The following is a 19,758-nucleotide window of genomic DNA, read 5'->3' as shown; positions in this document are numbered from 1 at the left end:
CAATTAGTTTTTTCTTCTCTTCTGATGTTGGAAATGTGGCCAATTCCTGTTCCAGTTCTTGGATTGTGCTTGTAATTTTATCCAGTTTTCTTTCCGCATGTATGATCAGTGTTTTCATTAATTTAAATGAACACTCATTGGTGTCTTGCTGCCACTGTTTTATTAGGTCAGGGTCCAAATCATTTAATGTGGGCATTATTAGTATTCGCAATCCTCTTGGTACTATATCTATATATAAATATATATAAAAATGGTACAGCAAGAGTTTTTGGGGGTTTAGGATGGGTGTGGATTTTTTGGTGGTAAGGGTAATTTTAGGGTTTAGAGTGGGTGTGGGTTTTTTGGGTGGCAAGGGTAATTTTAAGCGTTTAGCATGGGTATGGAGGTTTTGGGTGGCAAGGGTATTTTCAGGGTTTAGGGTCAGTGTGGATTTTTGGGTGGCAAGAGTATTTTTAGGGTTATGGGTGGGTGTGGGTTTTTGGTGGCAAGGGTAATTTTAAGGTTTAGGGTGGGTGTAGTTTTTTGGTGGGCAGGTAATTTTTAGGGTTTAGGGTGAGTAGGGGTTTTTGGGTGGCAAGGGTATTTTTAGGGTTTAGGGTGGGTAGTGGTTTAGGGTTGGGAGTTACTAAAATGAGATATATAAATATATGTCTATCTTATGTATATATATATATATATATATATATATATATATATATATATATATATATGTGTGTGTGAGTTTGTATTTTATATATGTGTGTATATATATTTATGTACACATATGTAAAATACACATATATTTATATATCTAATTTTAGTAACTCACAACCCTAAACCACTACCCACCCTAAACCCTAAAAATACCATTGCCACCCAAAAACCTATATATATATATAAGAATGCCATCTTTCAACCCACTCCAAAGGATCTACCTTAGACTGGATCATAACAAACGAAAAAGCTATCGATAATATCAAATCACCCCCTGCGATTGGTCTGACCATCACATTGTTACCTACCATATACCCTTCATGAAAACTAAAGCCTTGTCACAACCAATAAAACCCAGAAAATTGATTTGTGACACAAGAGTGCTCAACATGGACAACATCGCAGCACGCTGTGACACAGAACTGCATCCTCCTAGTAATATGGTGGACGTTAGTGACCTCACGGAGTACTACAACAATACAATGTCTAATATCATTGAAGAGTTAGCCCCGTTAAAATTCAAAAGGAACCCTGACGAAGACAAAAACCCGTGGTTTAATGGACCCCTCGATGAAGAAAGGTGCTCACTCAGATCCACAGAGCGGTAATGGCGATAACACCCTTCCTCACCCCATCTCATCCAACTAAGACAGGCCAGGAAGCATACAATAAAAGCATTCTAAACTCAAAAAAAGTCTTCTTCAGGAAAAAACTGGATAATGCGAAAAACAGTACACTAAAATATCAATCCAATAAAACGGCCAAATCTACACCAACAACTACAACATCGAGTATAAGCAGTGAAGATTTCTCCTTCTTCACCGTCAAAGCCAAATTGATGGCAGGGGAGCTCAATAAAGCAGCTGAGTGCCTTTGGATCACTAAGAGCACCGCATATGAGAATCAACCTCAACCAGACAGGGAAACGCTTACAAACAACACTGGATGGTCAGAATTCAAGCCTATTATTGATCTAGACATTGCAAAGATCATCTTGTGCACTAAACCAAACAATCACTACAACGACCCTTTACCAGCAAAGTGTTGGTCTACAATAAACCATCTGCTCATGCTCTCATGGACAAAGATCATTAACGCTTCGCTAGCTCAAGGCTCAATACCGGACTGCCTAAAAATAGGGCAAGTCACTCCAATCCTAAAAAAGACAACAGAGAACCCCGCTGACCCTAACAACTTCAGACCAGTAACAAACATTCCAATGCTTGCCAACATCCTGGGAAAATGTGTACAACAACAATTGAGCCATCATATCTCAGAATACAATCTGTTGAGTGACTTCCAATCAGAATTAGACCTAACCATAGTACGGAAACAGCAATGCTGCACATCATGGATGACACTCTACTTGCCCTCGACCATAACGAAACCTGCCTTCTAATCCTGCTCGACCTTTCTTCGCCATTCAACACGGTAAACAATGCTAAAATACTAGATCACATGAAAAATAGGATGGGATTAGATGGTACAGTCCAAAGATGGTTTAGTTCATTTTTAGAGAACAGATAGCAAAAATTCATAGTCAACCAAACATTATCAGCGTCATCCAGTAATGCGATCGGAGTTCCTCAGGGTTCAACTCTATCCCTAGTGTTATTCAATCTGTACGTAGAGCTACTCGGAAAAACCTTACAACAAGCAAACATCTCATTCCACATGTACGCAGATGACACACAGCTGTACATCAAGATCACATCACCAGAAGAGATAGGTATCATAAACCAGGCATTAAAGAGAACCTCCACTGGTTAACCAGTAATCACCTGAAGCTCAACCCACATTAAACCAAATTCCTGTAGATTTCCCCCCAGAAAAGCGCTAAGAAACATCCTAGAATGGACCAATCTGATCACGGCACTAAACTGTACTTTGAGGATTGTAGACTCTACCAAATCCTTGGGAATTGTTCTAGACAAAAATATGAACATGTTATCACATATCAACATGATGACAAAAAACGCCCAGTTCCATTTAAGTTACCTCAGAAAACCGAAACCTTTCTTAAACAACTCAGACCTGAAAACCGCAGTCCAGGCACTAGTAATTTCAAGGATCGAGTATGGTTGCACAACTCTAGCTGGTCTCCCAAGATCTCATCAGCCCCTCTGAAAGCCTGTCTCAATACGGCCACAAGACTTATAACCGGCTCCAGAAAATTCGACCGCATCACCCCCCATGTGAAGGCACTTAATTGGCTGCCCTATGAAGCAAGAATAAATCAAAAATAGCATGCAACACTCACAAAGCAATACATTACAACACGCTAGTGTACCTAGCCCAGAAAATCAAACTATCAGGAGGATGCCTCATCTCCCGGAGCCATGCAGACTTACTATTGAAATCGGCCCGGTTCCGTAAGAAAAGAACTTATAACTGAGCTTTCTCAGGGGCAAACCCTAGAATTTGGAACACTCTTCCCCCGAACATTAGGAGTATTTTGTCCATCTCCTCTTTCAAACAGGAAGCCAAATCTTTTTATGTGAGTAAATATCTACCTTAATCTCTACAGTCACTCCATTCTCATTCATCCACCAAGATCCTACAAATGCGAATGTTTAGCGAACCTTATCCTAGTTGTGGATCTTACATATGTATATTATGCCTTAATGTTGTGTGTTGTGGATCTTACATATGTATATTATGCCTTAATGTTTTTTTCAAAAACAATGGACAACTACGGATTTTCGATGACTTGACTGGTAACTCAACTGTTTTTTGATAGGTAAATGTAAAGCACTCTGATACCCTACTCTGTGTCATGTCTGTGCTATATAAAACACTAAATAAATAAATAAATAAATGTATGTATATATATATATATATATATATATATATATACATATTTATAAATATATATATATATATATTTATATTTATATTTATATTCTTCAGAACTGTCTTTGCAAAAAAGAGAAGAGGTGGGCACTCCAGGCAAGATAATGACAGCTTTGTAAAGGCATGCATGTTAACTCCATGCATGGTTCTGCCATATTTTCATATGTATGTACGCAGCAGGGTTGACCAAATTATGCGGCAAGGAAAGGCAAATTATGCAACGCAATGCTACACATTTTGCCTTAGCATTACTTCATTATTTTGTAATATTTACAAATGGTAATGCTGTCTGGGCAAATATTTCACCTTATTGGTATCCGTTTAAGACCCAAATACAGCAATAAGCAATTGAAAGATAACCAGTCAACCTTTTGCAAAGAGCTTTCCAGTACATAGAGACTCGTGTCACCACACTTATAGTAACTTTTAATCCATTGGCGCTAGAAACAAATTTCTTTGGTTAAAATCTGAAGATTATGTAACAGGTGGTGTATTATGTGGCAGACATGGCAAATCCATAATTATGCAAAAAACTCTGCAACAGCAGAATTGCATAATTCCAGTAGCCCTGATATATACATGGGGTGTGGGCTCACTCCATAAAATTCATCAATCCCTTCTCTTAATTTCCAGAAAGACTGGCAACACACTGAAATGTGCAAACAATAGTTTTATTTATTTCTCTTGAGTTGTGCTGCCATGACACGTTTGGCCACCTCTACAGCCTTGCTCACAAATGCTGAAGCTCGATCTTAGATGGATATTTAAAGTGCACTAGCACATATCCCATCTATAAATATAGAAAACATACTATCTACATTGTGCCTGACCATTCTCAATATAAAAAGTTGTTTCACCAATATTGCACATTATACAAATTCAATGTACAATAGACTCAAAGCATCATTCTGATGTACTCTTTTCATGCTTCTTGCCTCTTTTACATATATTCCACCTCCATCAGCTTAATTCAAGATTACCATCTCAGTCTTCTTTTTTACCACAATCATGCCCCGTGAGCTTATTTTTCTTCAGGATGGCAATGACAAATGATCATCCAACTTTATGCTCACATTGGTACAAAATCAATAGTTACATGTACCCCCCCCCCACTAAAAAAAAGCTAGTGTTGATAAAGTAACTAGGTGCAAGAACTATATATACATAAATATACACATAGCGTTTTATCAAGTTCAAACATACAATAGTAAACATATTGTCCATAGATCAATCCTGCTATGGCTTTGATTTTAACTCATTTCTCTCTGTACTTCTTGTTATATTCCCATATCTTCTCATTCCTCACCAAATACTTTACAATAATCTTATTCTTGAAATATTACCGGAATCCTGGCAACATGTTGCATATTTTATGTACTGTTACTACTCATGTATCCTGAAGTTGATAGCTCCTCATCGCTGAATAAGAGGGTAAGGGTCATGGGTGTGTAGGGAAGTCCTGCTCCATTTTAAGACCCATAGGTTAAATGTTAAATGTCGTATACTTGTAAAGCGCACAGCTGCCCCAGCAAAGGGGCGTCCCGGTGCTGTATACCACTGGGGAACCCGTCCTGGCTTTCCCTGTGGGATGGTCCCTACTGGGAATCCCCAAGGTGGAGCCAGGCATCCCCGGCGTTGATGGGGCCGTTGTGGAGATTAGGCAAGCTAATGCCCAGAGTTGCCGAGTGAGACCCCAGGTTAGAGTAGGCACCGAGGCGAGAATTGTCAAGACCGCTGACCCTGGTCCACGACCCTGCCGCGTCGGGAATTGAACCCTGGTCCCGGGCCAACTTCTGCTCCCGGGTCTGCCACCTCTAACCAGTGAGCCACACCACTCCACTGGTGTCTTGGTATTCAACTCGATGATGAATCTCGATTCTATTTTTCTGAGATCTTTCTCCCTATCTCCTCCTTTCTGGTACAGAATCTATAACAAAGTATTTTATGTCCCTGTCATTGGTATTGTATACTTCCGTGAAGTGGTGAGCCACCGAATAATTCTTACCCCTGTTCTTAACAGCCTGTATGTTTTGCATTATTGTTTTGTGAGCTAGAAGGTGCTCCTTACATATAACAAGTTACTGGGACACCTCAAGACATACATTACATATTCACTTTTACAGTGGTACTTCTCTGTGATTTTTTGGGGGGTCTTATGAAAAGGGGAATCAAAGTCATTGTTGTTTATTCCATTCTGGCATTGCTTATATCAGCTTCATTTTCTGAGGTCCTGGCTTTCTGTTAACCAGGTTTCCTTACGTGTCATCTCTGAGCTACTTCTCAGTAAGTCCTCTCTCATCGACTTGGCTCTTGTGAAGGTAATTCCTGGTTTTAATGGATCTGTTTTACCCAGCACAGGATCATTTTTATTATCAGGTGCCAGTATTTTTGCATTATTTTCTGTGTTGCACACTGCTCTTTGATATAGGTTGCTATTAGTCCTAAGCTCTGATTCTTCAACTGTTTTCCCTTTCTCTTTTAAAACAGCAGATTCTATTTCTTCTCCTAATTTGACTTAACTCTAATGTCCATTTTAATTGTCAGACTATATCCTCACTCCCTGAATCTTTCAGTCAGTTCCTCTTGGACTAACTCTGTTTCTTCTTTCTCACTGCAATTTCTCATAATTCTCTAATTCTCACTGCATGGTACACTTCTCTTGTGTCTATCTGGATGAAAGCTGGTAGTGGGGGACTGTGTTGCCTGCTGTTGGTTTCCTGTACAATTTAGTTTCCAACCTGTTATCCTTAACACATACAATAAAATCAAGAAATGTTACCTCCCCTCTGTTTATTTTGCTGGCAAAATTCTAATTTAAAAGTATTAATTATTTTCACAAACTCGGATGCACTTTCAGTAGACCCTTTCTAAATAAAAAAGAGGTTGTCAATATATCGGCACCATGACACCACATTTTCTGCCTTTCATGCTGATACTCGCTCTGTAGTAGCTGCTCTTCCACTAGCCCATTTTCAAATTTGCATAGCGGGGAGGAAACAGGTATCCATTTCTATGCCTCTTAATTGTTTTGACAATTCATTATTAAACAGAAAGCTTTTATTTTCCAGGCACCACTTAGACATTGTTAGCAATGTCTCCGTATGTTCCCATAACTTGAGTGGTCTTGCACTTAAAAAGTGTTCCGTTGCTCTAAACCCACACGTATTGCTTTTATTTGTGTACAAGGCTGATGCATCTATTGTCATAAGTTCATATTCATTATCCTATAGAAAATCAAAGATTCCTATTAGGAAATCTGCTGTATCTTCGGCATAGTATGGCAAGCTCGTAACAAAGTCAGTTAGGAAATAGTCCACATATTTTGAAGCATTTTCAGACATAATACCAATTGCCAGAGATTATGAGATTTCCTGGTGGATATGTCTTACTCTTATGAATTGTATGGAGCATATAAAAGACCGTTGTTCATGGCTGGTAATTTTTTAAGAATATGTACTCATTCTGGTTCAAGAGTCCTTTATCTCACCACTCCATTAGGTCATCAATATATTTCATTTTGTCTTCCAAAAGAGTCCCCATGGGGATTAGGACACTGCATATCTCATCATTTAGTTGATATGCCTCTTTTAGGTATTTCTCCATTGGCCACAGTACAAAGCTACCTCATTTAACTGAGTTCCTTATAATACAATAAGATTTATTTCGTAGTTCTATCATTAGGGTATGAAAACGTTTCTGATGTTCTTCTTCCCTCCATTTTCCATTATATACATGGGTGTTCAATGTATTTATATCTTGTTTTACTTAATCTGAATAAAAGCCTATGGTATCCTTAGGCATGCTCTGCAAACATTTTCAGTTAAGTTTGAACTTGATTGGTGCATCCCCATATACATCCAGGCCCATATTTGTAATTACTACCTGTTCAATTAGTGTAACATGACCACCCATGCTTGCTTTCACTTTCTAGTTCCTGAAGTTCTTTCACCAGTTTTGGATCTGCCAACAACAAGTGTTCTTGTTGCTCCTCCATATTACCCCTCATCTCACCTCTCTTTGGCTGTTGTGTTGCTTATAATTTTTTTTACTTCATTATTCTAATAACAGATTTTACACGCACAAAACCATAGAAATTCAGCAGTTATAGTTATCTCAAATACCTATAACCTGTGCCCTAAGGTAACTATAACTCACACCCCTGCCATGCACAGTTTTCTCATCAATAATTTCCCTGCAAATGTTGCAGTGATTTTATCAATGATGTCATGGGCGATGTCACCAGTGATGTAATATGTGGGGTAATTAGCAGTGTTTGGCAAAAGCATGAGTTATATTTACCTTAGGGCACAAGTTATAGTTACTTGACATAAATATAAGTGCTGTATTTCTATGGTGTTGTGCATAAAAAAACTGAATCTAACTGTAATGTACCCATAATCTTTGTTTTTTAAGTCAATTTCTAAAGTTTTTTTAATGTTATTTCCTAACTATAATGTCCCTGTAACATTTGAATTTTCCAATGAATTTCTATGGTGTTGTAAGGCTATTTTCTAACTATAATGTCCCTGCTACCTGGTTGTGTGGGGGGATGTGTGAGGGGGTGTGTGAGTGTGTGTGTGACTGGATGTGTGGGTCTGTGAGTGGGTAGTTGGGAGTGGCTGTGTGACTGGTTGTGTGAGTGGCTAAGTGGGTATGTGAGTTGTTTCGAGGGTCTGTGGTGGCTGTATGGGTATGAGTGGGTGTTTTAGTGGTTGTGTGAGTCTGTAAGGGATGTGAGTGGGTGTGTGAAAGCTGTGTGGATCTGTAAGTGGGTGTGAGTGGTTTTGAGGGGCTGTTAGTGGATGTGTGCGTGGCTGCATGGGTGTGTGAGTGATTTCGTGGGTATGTGTGCAGGTATGTGAGAGAGTGTATATTTTTTTTAATTGGGGTCTGGATCTGAGGATCTACCCGAATCCGGGAGGATCAGGAGAGGATCTGGGGATCCTCCTGTGGTAAAGAAAAAGGGTTTTGGACAATGTCTTGCCTATGAGGGGTACCTCACAGACCCCTCCATTAGTCCCATTGGGTCAGGGTACCTCTAAACTGACCTCTTGTATCATTTTTTTACTTTTTTTCCCCACTGGGAACTGAATCCCAATGAACCAAATGGTGGCCAAAACTTTCCACTCAGGTTGGGGCCAGCCAATCATGGCATTGCTGTTAGTACGTGGATTTGTGAATCCAAGTAAGATTTCAGTTAATATCTCGAAAACTATTGAACGGATTTCCACCAAATCACAAAAAGATCACGTTTTGGACTAAGATCTACCTTCCTACCAAATTTGGTGTAATTCTGTTCAGCGGTTCAGCCTGTAGTTGTGTCTAAAATCCTTATAGGAATAAACATGGAAAAAGCACTTTTTTTACCCCGCCCCCCTTTTTATAGGCCCTTGCTTGACGGATCACCCCGACACTTTCGTGCACAACTAGAATCAACAGCACCCTTTTTGGTGAAATATTTGTGAAGATTCGTCAAACGGTACAACAGATATGGGCTAATCAAAAAACACTTTCCTATGGAAACTAGGTCCTAACTATAACTACCTACTGGTGACTGGCAGTAGGTTATATATGTGTGTGTGTGTGTGTGTGTGGATGTGGGTGTGGGTGTGTTTATTACCTAGGGGCATAGTTATAGGTAGGTCTGTGGTTCCAACCTTTATTGTTTTGCTAATAACTTTGGCGCGGTCCAAAAAATCTTCTCAAAACGTTCCAAAAAGTATATTTAATTTGTCTTGTTGTATACATGGAAAGTTTTAGAGTGATCCATCAAGCAGGGGCAGAGAAAATGGCAGGGATTCCAAAACAAAAAAACATTAATTTTCCCTAAATGTTTCTGAACAGCGCTATTGCAAAAACTGCTGAACAGAATTACACCAAATTTGACAGGAAACTAGATTTTGGTTCCTCAAAGTGTGCTTTGTTAAAATTTGGTGTAAATGGGCCATGGTGCAGGGTTCCTTGTTATAAAATATTTGAGGACAGATGTGAGTGGCTCTCCCCAAGCTTCTGTTGGGTTCCGGGGACCACCTCCCCAGCGCCAAATACAAATGAAAGGGAATAAGACCCCATCCCGAGGCCGAACATTAAATATAGGGGAGGGGTATGTGCTCCCCCCTCCGGAAGCCACTATTGGGCCTGGGTGCCCCATCCCTCGGGCTGATTTGTAAAAAAAAACTTTTTAAAATGGGAGGTATGCTACCCCTCTCCAAGCTACGGTTGGTCCCAGGGATTTCATTCACTTGGGCCAAATAACTAAAAGAAGGGGAGGGGTTGTGTGTCCCCCTCCCCATGCATGTATCTGCCCCTGGAGACCCCATCCCCCAGGGCACAATGCTAAACAGTGTCCTGTGGAGCTTACTCACGGGCTACCTGTGATTTCCTGCCCGCACTATCCGGGCAGGGAACTCAACTTTGCTTGTGCTTGGTGGAAGTAGTAAAACAAATGATGCTCCTGCTTGGGTGGAGGGAAAGGAAAAGTGCCAGCTCCAACCAGTACCCAGTATGGCTGGGGCCATGAAGGAATTAGGGGTGCTCGCAGGGTCCCCAACAAACCCCTACTTCGTGGGGACCTCTGATGGGCGAGTACTGGGGCACCTTCATAATATAAAATATGCTGGCTCCCCCATAGCCCCCTAATAGAATAAAGCATGTGAGTGTCCTGGGTTGCACCGAGAGACCCACAAAACAGAAAAAAAAGAATAAATGAACAGCAAGACCGCTGATTTATTATTCACTGCTTCGTGAGGAAGCACCCCATAATACCTTGCGAGGGCTATTTACATGTTCCTTTTCCTTGATATTGCCCCTACAAGGAGGAGGGGCACCGCCATGCATTTTCGTATGTTGTAAGGGGCTGCAAGGAGTATAGCAGACCACAGCAACATTAAAAAAACAGCTAGGCCCAGATTATGATGGCTGTTGGAAAGACCGCCTTGAAAAGGATGTCGGAAACAGAATTTCAAGTCCCAAACAGGGCCTCAACCCATCGTGGGCCACTGTAAAGTGGCCCTGAGGGGACATGTAGTGCCCCACTCACCTCCATGCACCATTTGCCATGCACGACATGGTGCATGGCACACAGTGCATGGAGGTGCAGGAGGTGCTCCTTATCACAGCGGCTTGTGGTGCAGCCCTTTTCCTTGGCCGCAGCCCAAGCCACCGCGATAAGGAACACTTTCGGTCACATCATAATGTGGCGGTCGGACCACCATCTGCTTGTAGCGGGCGGCGGTCCGATTGACCACCATCGTAATCTGCCCCCAAGTCTCATGGGTCATTAAATCCATGACCCCAGGAGAGCTTACCATATTTTTTCTAACCACTCCTAGCTGAAGCTCTATGGCCTTCAGTTGGAGTGGGGACCACTCTTTTGGTTGGTTTTATGATTGTGTTTTATGGACTGAAAAAAAATTAAAGAAAGTCTAAGAGATATATTAGTTTTATTTAATAAGCAACAAAAAAAAGGATGTCTCTGTTTTTATTTTTTACATTTTTCAGCCCATGAAATGCAATATTAAAAAATGCTAAAACTGAAACTGAACAGAAAGAGATTTTTTTAATTAAAACTTTATTAAACATTTTTTAAAGAATCACTATTATTAAACATTGCATTGTAGGAATTACAGATATATACATTGGATTAAAGATATTGGTGATTTTCAGGAAAGATTATAAACTGCTTTATCTGGATTGATATGTTCATCCCTTGATAAAGCAAATAGGCCCACTTTTTAAAGTCTTCATGAGTTTAGCCAAGACCTGGGAGACCAACTGCACATGTTTGCCTGTGCGGAGTAGACGCGGGTCCTGATCACAAGCCAGGAGACTGTGAAATGCATGTTCATGTTTTTCCAAAAAAACTTCAAAGCTTTGTTACGTAACACGGTACATTAGGGTACAACATCAGTTGCATAATGTGCCACGGCATCCATTATTTCGTGCTTAGTTTACCCCTTGTACTGTATCTACACTTGACATCATTGAAGACTGTATATACAGTATGTAAAGTAGCAGTTCCCTTGTAACATCATCTTATGATAACTGTCATGTTTGTTCCATATTCCTTCCCCATTTTTTGAAGTGCCCAAGCTACACAAAATGCACATGTGGCCATGATGGGTTCACTGACTATAGAAAAATACTTCAATTAGTCAAATTTGTGCACTACAAACAATGTGTATGCATACTTTGAAATCACTTGAGTGGCAAATCAGTTATATGTTCATTAACTTTCTCTCTCATAATCAAAAGGTTAAATCAAGTTTTCAAAAAACGCATCTTCTCCCTGTGGGCATTGGTAATGCAATTTTAATATTTCTCTTTCGCATTTGCAACTTTGCATGGTTCTGTGAAACCTCATCTTAGCCTATAAAATAAATAAAATGCTATCATTAAAAACAGGAAACAATTCATGCCATACTACGCATGAAAGTCTTCCTTCCCTTCGTGGCAGCTTTCAAAGTATTCTATCCCCTAGATAATTTATATCAGTATTTCTGATGGCTCTCGAATGTTCAAGTATTATTCTTTTGAGTACCGGGAAGATCGTATCATAGGAAATATTTAATGAAATTAATCTAACATAATTCAATGCAACAAACCAGTTTTTAAGTAAACCATGTTGTACTGTATTTGAATGTCCTTCTGTTTAGATAAATAAGAAAGAAAATAAAAATACATTACTTCTGAATTGGAGTAACATAACCTAAACTCACCCAAACCCTGGAGGTATTAAATGTCTAGATTTGGTATATAAAGAGCACTGCATAATTTATTTAATAACAGTAATCTGGATGTTTCTTAGCCACTCACAGTAGTTTGGGTTTTACGTTATGTCAAGTAGTTGTCTTTCTTGCATTTTCAGTGAAAATGATTGTTACAAAGCATTATTTATTTTTTCGTAACCACATTAGATCTGAACTGGAAACCCATTGAGTAATCCTATCAGTGCAGGACACAGACAACAGTTAGGCTGAAGAAGAGCTGCAAAAGGGACCGTAGTGGGAACATGGGATGGGGCAGGCACTGCTAGTGTTTTTTGTTTCCACCGAATTCTAAGATAGAAAGAATCAGGCACATCCTATACTCTATGCTCAAGAATCCAACTGCAGCCCTCGTTGGCTTTCAGTGTTAGCCTGGTTGTAGGCCCCCTGTGCTGGCCATTGATGTTGATCCACTCATGCTATTGGACTAGTTTTTATGGCCTCATTGGTGTACTCCTTTGCTGGGCTGATCATGCTAGTGTTGGTATCGGCTTGCTATTTTAGCTAGAATGGTTGAGTGGATTAAGACCATCAGAACCAGAATGCCGGTGTTAGTCTGGCTATTGGCCCTAAGTGCTGCGAAGGTTACGTTTTTTTTGTTGCAGATTTATATAGAGCAAACTCGACCCGAAGGTATTGGAGCGCTTTACATGAGCACCAGTTATGTTACACAAGGACCCATTCATATTTTGGTAGGCGCTGGGAGATTAAGTGATTTGCCCAGAATCACAGGGTACTTAGCTGACGGAGAGGCTCAAACCTGGTTCCCTAGCTCTAAAGTCGGCAGCTCTAGCTGGAACGCTACATTCTATCCCCAGGTTATGTTGATTAGCCAGGTTGGCTGCTGAGCTGGGAGATGTTGATTCCTGGCTTATTGTTTCAATATTATATTCAGTTGCCATGCTAAGTCGTCCTCGCTGAACTGGCTATTGGTTTGAAGTACAGTGGAAGCTATGATGATTGTAAAGAGCAGCTGTCTTAAGTGCTATGCTGAATCCTACTGTTCAGTGTGAGGTTAGCGGCTCTGGCCTATTTTATTCTATTGTGAAACTTCACATGCTGGCTTAGATGCTGACACCCGTTTTGATGGCTCCCAAATTGTTCAGGTTGGAGGCCCTAATCCTGTGGTAGTTAAAGTTGCTCAGTTTTGGGTTAGTTGTTCTGGATGGTAACTTTCAGTGGTGGAGGAGCATTGTCCCACTGCTTTTAAGCAGTGTGTACATAGTAGAAACATAAAATAAGTTTGTGCCATTATCATTTTATGCTTTGTGCTGCTTTGCAGGCGGGTGGGTGGCGAGGCTGATCTCTCGGAGAAGGGCAGGGGAAAAGTGGTTTGCCCACTCCTAAGTGCGCAGTGACTGTTTGATCGGCCCTCTCAGGCCGCCCAAACCAGTCATGCACACTTTTCCCAGTCTCCATGTAGGCTGCATTACGGCCTGTGTGGAGAACATGTCCAGGCCCATATTCCCTGGTTGAGCATCGAACCAGGAAGCTCAAGCCAATCACAACACTGCATTGCAGCCTTGTGATTGGTCAGGGGAGCCTGGGTGCTTACCAATAACAAAGCTGCATTGCAGTGTTGTGATTAGTCAGTGGGGGCTGCTGTGTTTCCTGTTCCTCAAGGCAGCATGGTAAGTTTTTTTTACATTTGTCACCCCCCCCCCCGACATGACCCTCCCCCACAATCTCTCCCACGCCCACCCCGCCACCCGTGAGACATGCTGGCCGCCGCTGGATGTGTTGTTATCATCAATGATGTCATAAATGATGATGTTATCTATGAAACCCAGTGCTCCGGTTTAAGGGAGCAGCAACAATAGACTGGGGGAGGGGCATTGTTCACCACCCAATGAACTGTTTGGCCTTAACTTCTAGGTAGGCCTGGAAGGTTCTCAAGCTTATGCCCCCCTCTAACAGTGGTTCACTTCTGGCCCCTAGAAGAGGGGGAAAGCTGAACTCATTCTTGAAAAGTGGTGGCAGGCATCCTGTTGGGACGAGTTTGTGGGGAAGATAAAGGCAGGTGGAGAGGCCTTGAACTCCACCTTTTCCTCTGGCAAGAGCCCTGACAGATGCATCACCAGCAAAGAAGGAATTTGTGTTACCCACCCTTCTATCCCTCAAATTTAGCTTTAGAGAAGTGATTACTTGGTTTTTAGTTTCATTTAGCAGAAATAAGGAGTAAGTAATTGAGATGGACTTTTGAAATGGAAAAGTTTTCTTAAGAACAGATTGCTTAGTAATACTGATGGATGCAATCGGTATATTCATTCTGTTTTGTTTTTCCAGGTGTGGAGTCAACAAGAGCATACATCAAGGGGCATGGACCACTAGCCCTATGTGAGTCGTGGAGTTGGAACCGGTTGGGTAGACTCCTTTGATTTTTCTCAAAATGCAGGCACCCAGGGGGTTCTCCCGGGTGTCGCTGGGACAGATGAAAACTGCTATTTCTGTGTCTGGTACCTTGTAAATATTCACAAGGAATTTTGATTTATGAGTATAATGCTTTGATTTTAATCACAACTGTAATAAATGTAACCTGTTATTTAAATCCAAGCATGGTCTTGTGTTGTCATTGAATCCTTGGGTGGTGGAGAACCCGCTGTGGATAACCCCTTAGTCTATGGAATCATGTATGACATCATTTTCAGTGCTTGGTGAAGTTATGGCTGACGAGTGTACTATTACCATAGCTGGCAACTTTCAATTATTTTTGTTTGGATTTTAACCAGATTATCCCAGCAATTGAAGTTTTTAATGTCATGCATTTTCATGTTACACTCTGGCACACTATACACTGGTGTGACATATAATCTGTGAACTATGGGGTTTGAAAACACTGATGTTTGTGAAATAAAATAAATGAAGAAATATATGAAAATGAATTGTAACATGCAATCTGTGAATCAGTAAAGTGTTATTTTCTCATGTCAATTTCTTAGTACTGCAGTGCCACAGTATCACCGGAATAAATTTGTGGATGTGTGTTTATTAGTGCAGTTGCTCTAAATATATGTGCTAATAGACCACAATATGTTTTTGTATTTATTTTTACAAAATAAATACAGCAAAAAAGTGCGTTATGGTTCTACCTCAAATGTGCAAAACCAATCAAATTTGCCAGTTATGATTACCAATGCACACACCACATACAGTACCTCACACAAACCTCCATGTAGTTCTCTTGATAACCTTTTTCTTTGTTTTTTGCTGTTGTCAAAGTAGTGGTTTCAGCATGATGGCTCCCTTCTTCAAAGCCAATGTACCATATATTACACACTATAAAATATTTTCCCTGATTGTATTTATTTATGTGTGTCTGTGTGTGTGTGTATCTGTGTGCACACACACATATAGAGAGATTTTTTTCTTATATGCATCTTTATAGATTTAATGTCAGTGAAAGTAAATGTAGACCAATAATATATATTATTTACTGCAACTCTACTAATAAACACATATTTACTTATTTATTACATGGTACAGGGATATTGACATGGGAAAACATAATGGGGGGAGCATTATTAACGCGCCTTTTGTGAGTCATGTCCCCTCTCCACACTCAACAGTAGCTGTAAATAGCATGTTGCATTATGCTCATCTGTATATTATTATTTAAATGATTGTGGTTTTCTTTTTCTTTTTTGCACACAATGCAGTGGAATAAAACCCACGTTTTACAGTGTCCCGTGAATTATGAAAAGTATTTCACAGGTCCTTAACCATTCTGCAGACTTCTACCATTGTTTGGACCAATAGGTTTATGTGGAAATAGAAAACCAAATAAATTTGGCAATAAAAAGGGCAAATTATTCCACACATTCTTTAACAGTAATATTTTGGTGCATTTGAGCTCAACACGACATTTTTATTGAAATCTTCAAATCATGTGGCAAATGATGTGACAAGTTTAGTAACACTGACAAGTTTGGTAGCACTACAGCCACTGAATTGCATTATTCCACTGGCCATGACCACTGTCTATTATATTCCCAATAATCTATTCACGGAATGTAAGCAAAATGTAAACATCTTAATTTTAGTTAGTGCATGTTCTCTCTTCTACAGACTGTATTTAGCAATGCAAAAGGTGTTTTTTCAAAATTTCTACATTCTTAACTACATAATTAAGTATTGTTCTCTTCTGCTTACAGCGAACAACCGAACAAAATAGTCCAATAGTACTCTTACTCTTTTCAATAAACGTTCTCCTGTTTAAAAAAATACACCTTTTTCAAGAAAGCAACACAAAATTAACATGCAGCCAAAAAAACTATTGCATGCAACGTGTGTAATAAAGTCCATATTGTCATGTCGAGATCCTGGGTCACATTTACCAAAAAAACTGGACGTTTAGCTTTATTACACAAACAGCAATATTTCCAAAGCCCATATTTCACAGAATTTATGCCATGCCAGTGTGAATTATGTTTCATAATTTCTAAGAAATTATATCATTTCCAATAATTAATGCTTTCAACCGATGGGAAGCACATTTCAAATGTCTCTAGAACCCAGGAAGGGGTTGTACACCTTTCTGCAGCTTGACAGGAACACACACAGGACTGACTTGTACTGTTTTTGCAACGGTTTTTATACATCTGCAAATAAAGATTGATTTACTCCTTACTCATAAAGTTTTTCGATAATCCCCAGCAATTATGCTGTTCTCATGAACTATTGAAATAGTCAGGGTGGGAGAAGCAATGTCTGTGAATAATGCATTATCTAACCTATAGTGTGTCAGCGATATTAATAGCCAAACTGAAGGGAATTAAACCCCTGTTTTACCTGTTACTTTACTATTTTTTGACACTCACCAGATTTCGAACAACCTTCTGACATATGTGTGCATACACAAGTAAAGTTCTTTAAGGGTTTGCTCAGTATTGAAAATGTTTAAAAGGATTTTAAGTCATTTTTAAAAACGTAAAGACGGTCCAGCACAAATTGCTCAACAGCATCTGCATCAAATTTCACCAAATATGAATTACACATGCAACCTACTTGGACCATGTGCCCTCTTAAAACGTGTAAAACTGATCTAGTTGTTTCCAAGAAAAAAAATAAGTATATGATGAAAATGAGTAAATACTTTGGAAGTTTGCAGATCCAGTCGACTCATATTCAGTGAGTGTCATATTTTTAAATTAGAATACACATTCCCCTTGCAAATAAACACCACTAAAAAGCAGAGGAAGACTATGTTATTTGGACTGTAACATTCCACGTTTATCTACCTACTCCACTAGTTACCCACTCACTTTTATGCACTTGAAAAAATAAATGATTTGCAAAAAATACTGAAGAATCATCAGCACACCACCCGACTTGACACACAGCTTTTTGGGGGTTGGATAGGGTAGAATATATATTATTTTTGTGACTTATGCAGTGCTTTCATGTGTTTTAGAGCACCTTAATTAGGAAATTATTGTACTTTCAAGAATATATTCTATTGTAGTCAGCAGTCATAGTAAAGGTAAATGTCAGTAAAAAAATATCTCCAGCATATGCACACCCACATGCAGACTCACACAAACACATCAATACACACACGCGTACATGTAGCCTGCTCCTCTGTGAGACAGCAGTAAATCGGTGTGTATTTTAAGGCAGCAGTGCAATTTAAGAATAGAACAATAAGCAGTAGCCCTATGTTTAAATAGACAACGTGCATGGAACCTGTGAAGCGATTGTTTTTGGCGCTATAATGATATCATCGTACAGTATGCAACTATCATACGTAATAGCATGTAGCCTGTTCCCTTCAATGCCTTCGGCACCGACAGTAGTTCACCCCTTTCAAGCAACCGCTTGGCCAGCACAGGCCGGCACTCTTTTTATTTTATAGCAGTAATATGAAGGCGCTATTGTGCATTGTAACTTGCTGTGATAGTCACATCGGCACAACACACGTGTATTTGCACAGCCGTGGAGAATACCCTGCTTGCACCATCCCCGTGGAATTCAATACAGAGGTGTTTATGAGAGGTCACACTAAATACTGTTTTTCAGAACATTTTCTAGAACACAAATGCAAAGACTTGAACCATTCTTTAACACTTTACAAAAACGCTCTTGGTTTATTTATTTTTAAAATGTATTTGGGAGTGAGCAGTTGTGTCCTTAAAAAATGTCTTCTTTTTAACACAAAAAAGACAATGGTCCGGAAAAATAGACATACATGTAAGAGCGAGAGATAATGTGTAGGTGTGCGTATCTCTTTTTCTTTATGTTTGTCTATATATTTTTTTGTATACGTATAGATGCTCGCGATTTTAAAATTGCATGCATATTCCAAAGGTACAAACTCACATTTTTCTTTAATAAATATGAATACGCAACCTCTCATTACTGTACCCCACTTAGCCAATGATGCACCGATAGATAATCCCTGTGCGCGGACGTGCCTAGCGTTTTATATTTTCAAACTAAACTGTGTGCTCTCCTAACTTATAGGCTGCCAAGAATTCCAGGCACAAATTTCCCAAAGACAAAGTCGGAAAAAACAGAAATCTGGATGATACCGTGGGGCAATAAACAATGGGCGTACGCGAGCGCAGGTCGCGACGAGCGCGGGTTCCTGCGTCTAGCGCCTCGCTGAGAAGTGCCGCGTCTGGCGGACTCGGCTTCAGAGGCCTCGCCTTTCAGAGTCCGACCCACGGGCCTCGCGCTGTTTTGTCCCAGTCCTGTGTCCCGAGTGTGACTAACTGACTCATTATGCAGCCCTGGCACATTCTGATGCAACGTATTGTATAATCACGAGTCCATCCCGGCCCGGGAGGGGTTGCGACTCCTCCCCACCGCGGCAGACAGCGCCCTGAGTGCGCGCCCGTAGCACCGGAGGCGCATTGAGGGTTGGATCTGAAGCACGCCTCACTCCGGCGGACAGGAGGCGGCAGGAAACTGCGAGGGTCCACGTCCAAGGCCACAAACATCGTCAGACTAGAGGGGCACGGGTGGGATTAAAATGCAATATGCGTTAAAAGGGGATGATCTCTTCACTCCTACAACGTGCAGACGTGGAGCGTCTTTTCTTACCGTGATGGTACAGTGTAAAGGTTACATTGTTGGCGCCTATTTACTGCTCATCCATGATCCAGCTACTACCGCGGCAGCATATTGTTTCTCTTTGACAGATTTAAGACATGCATCTTGCAGTAATATGTGTAGCATTCAACAGAAAGGTGACACCAAGTATAGCATTAAAGAAAATAATATAGTACAACCTGGCTTTTTCATTATGGAGTCACCAGAAGGGCGAGAACCCGGCATTTAGAACACGTGCTCGCTCACGTGTGTTTGATAGCTGCTGGCGACAGGCACGCATGCTATCAAGTTAGCTGTATCACCGAGGGCACGGAGCACAAACACGTATAAATTAAGTTCAAAGGAATATGTGTATATTATAGATGCGCACGCCGACGTTTCTTAAACTGCGTGCTCA

The 19,758-nt window shown here is 40.4% G+C and overlaps 1 protein-coding gene across 11 annotated transcripts in view; it reads left to right on the top strand.

Moving 5' to 3' along the window:
- LOC144810903 (uncharacterized) overlaps positions 1–14,864 on the top strand; it is a 283,608-nt gene extending 268,744 nt beyond the window's left edge. For all 11 annotated transcript variants that reach the window (XR_013606892.1, XR_013606888.1, XR_013606889.1 and 8 more), the window contains one exon: positions 14,598–14,864. Coding sequence is in view for 1 of the 11 variants with exons in the window: in XM_078673822.1 (XP_078529948.1) it covers positions 14,598–14,689 (92 nt within the window). In the remaining 10 variants the exon portion in view is untranslated. The remainder of the gene's footprint in view (positions 1–14,597) is intronic.
- Positions 14,865–19,758: the final 4,894 nt, after the last annotated feature.

The sequence above is a fragment of the Lissotriton helveticus genome, chromosome 1_1 (genome assembly GCF_964261635.1).
Source record: "Lissotriton helveticus chromosome 1_1, aLisHel1.1, whole genome shotgun sequence".
Lineage (NCBI taxonomy): Eukaryota > Metazoa > Chordata > Amphibia > Caudata > Salamandridae > Lissotriton > Lissotriton helveticus.
This window is presented reverse-complemented; position numbering and strand designations above follow the sequence as displayed.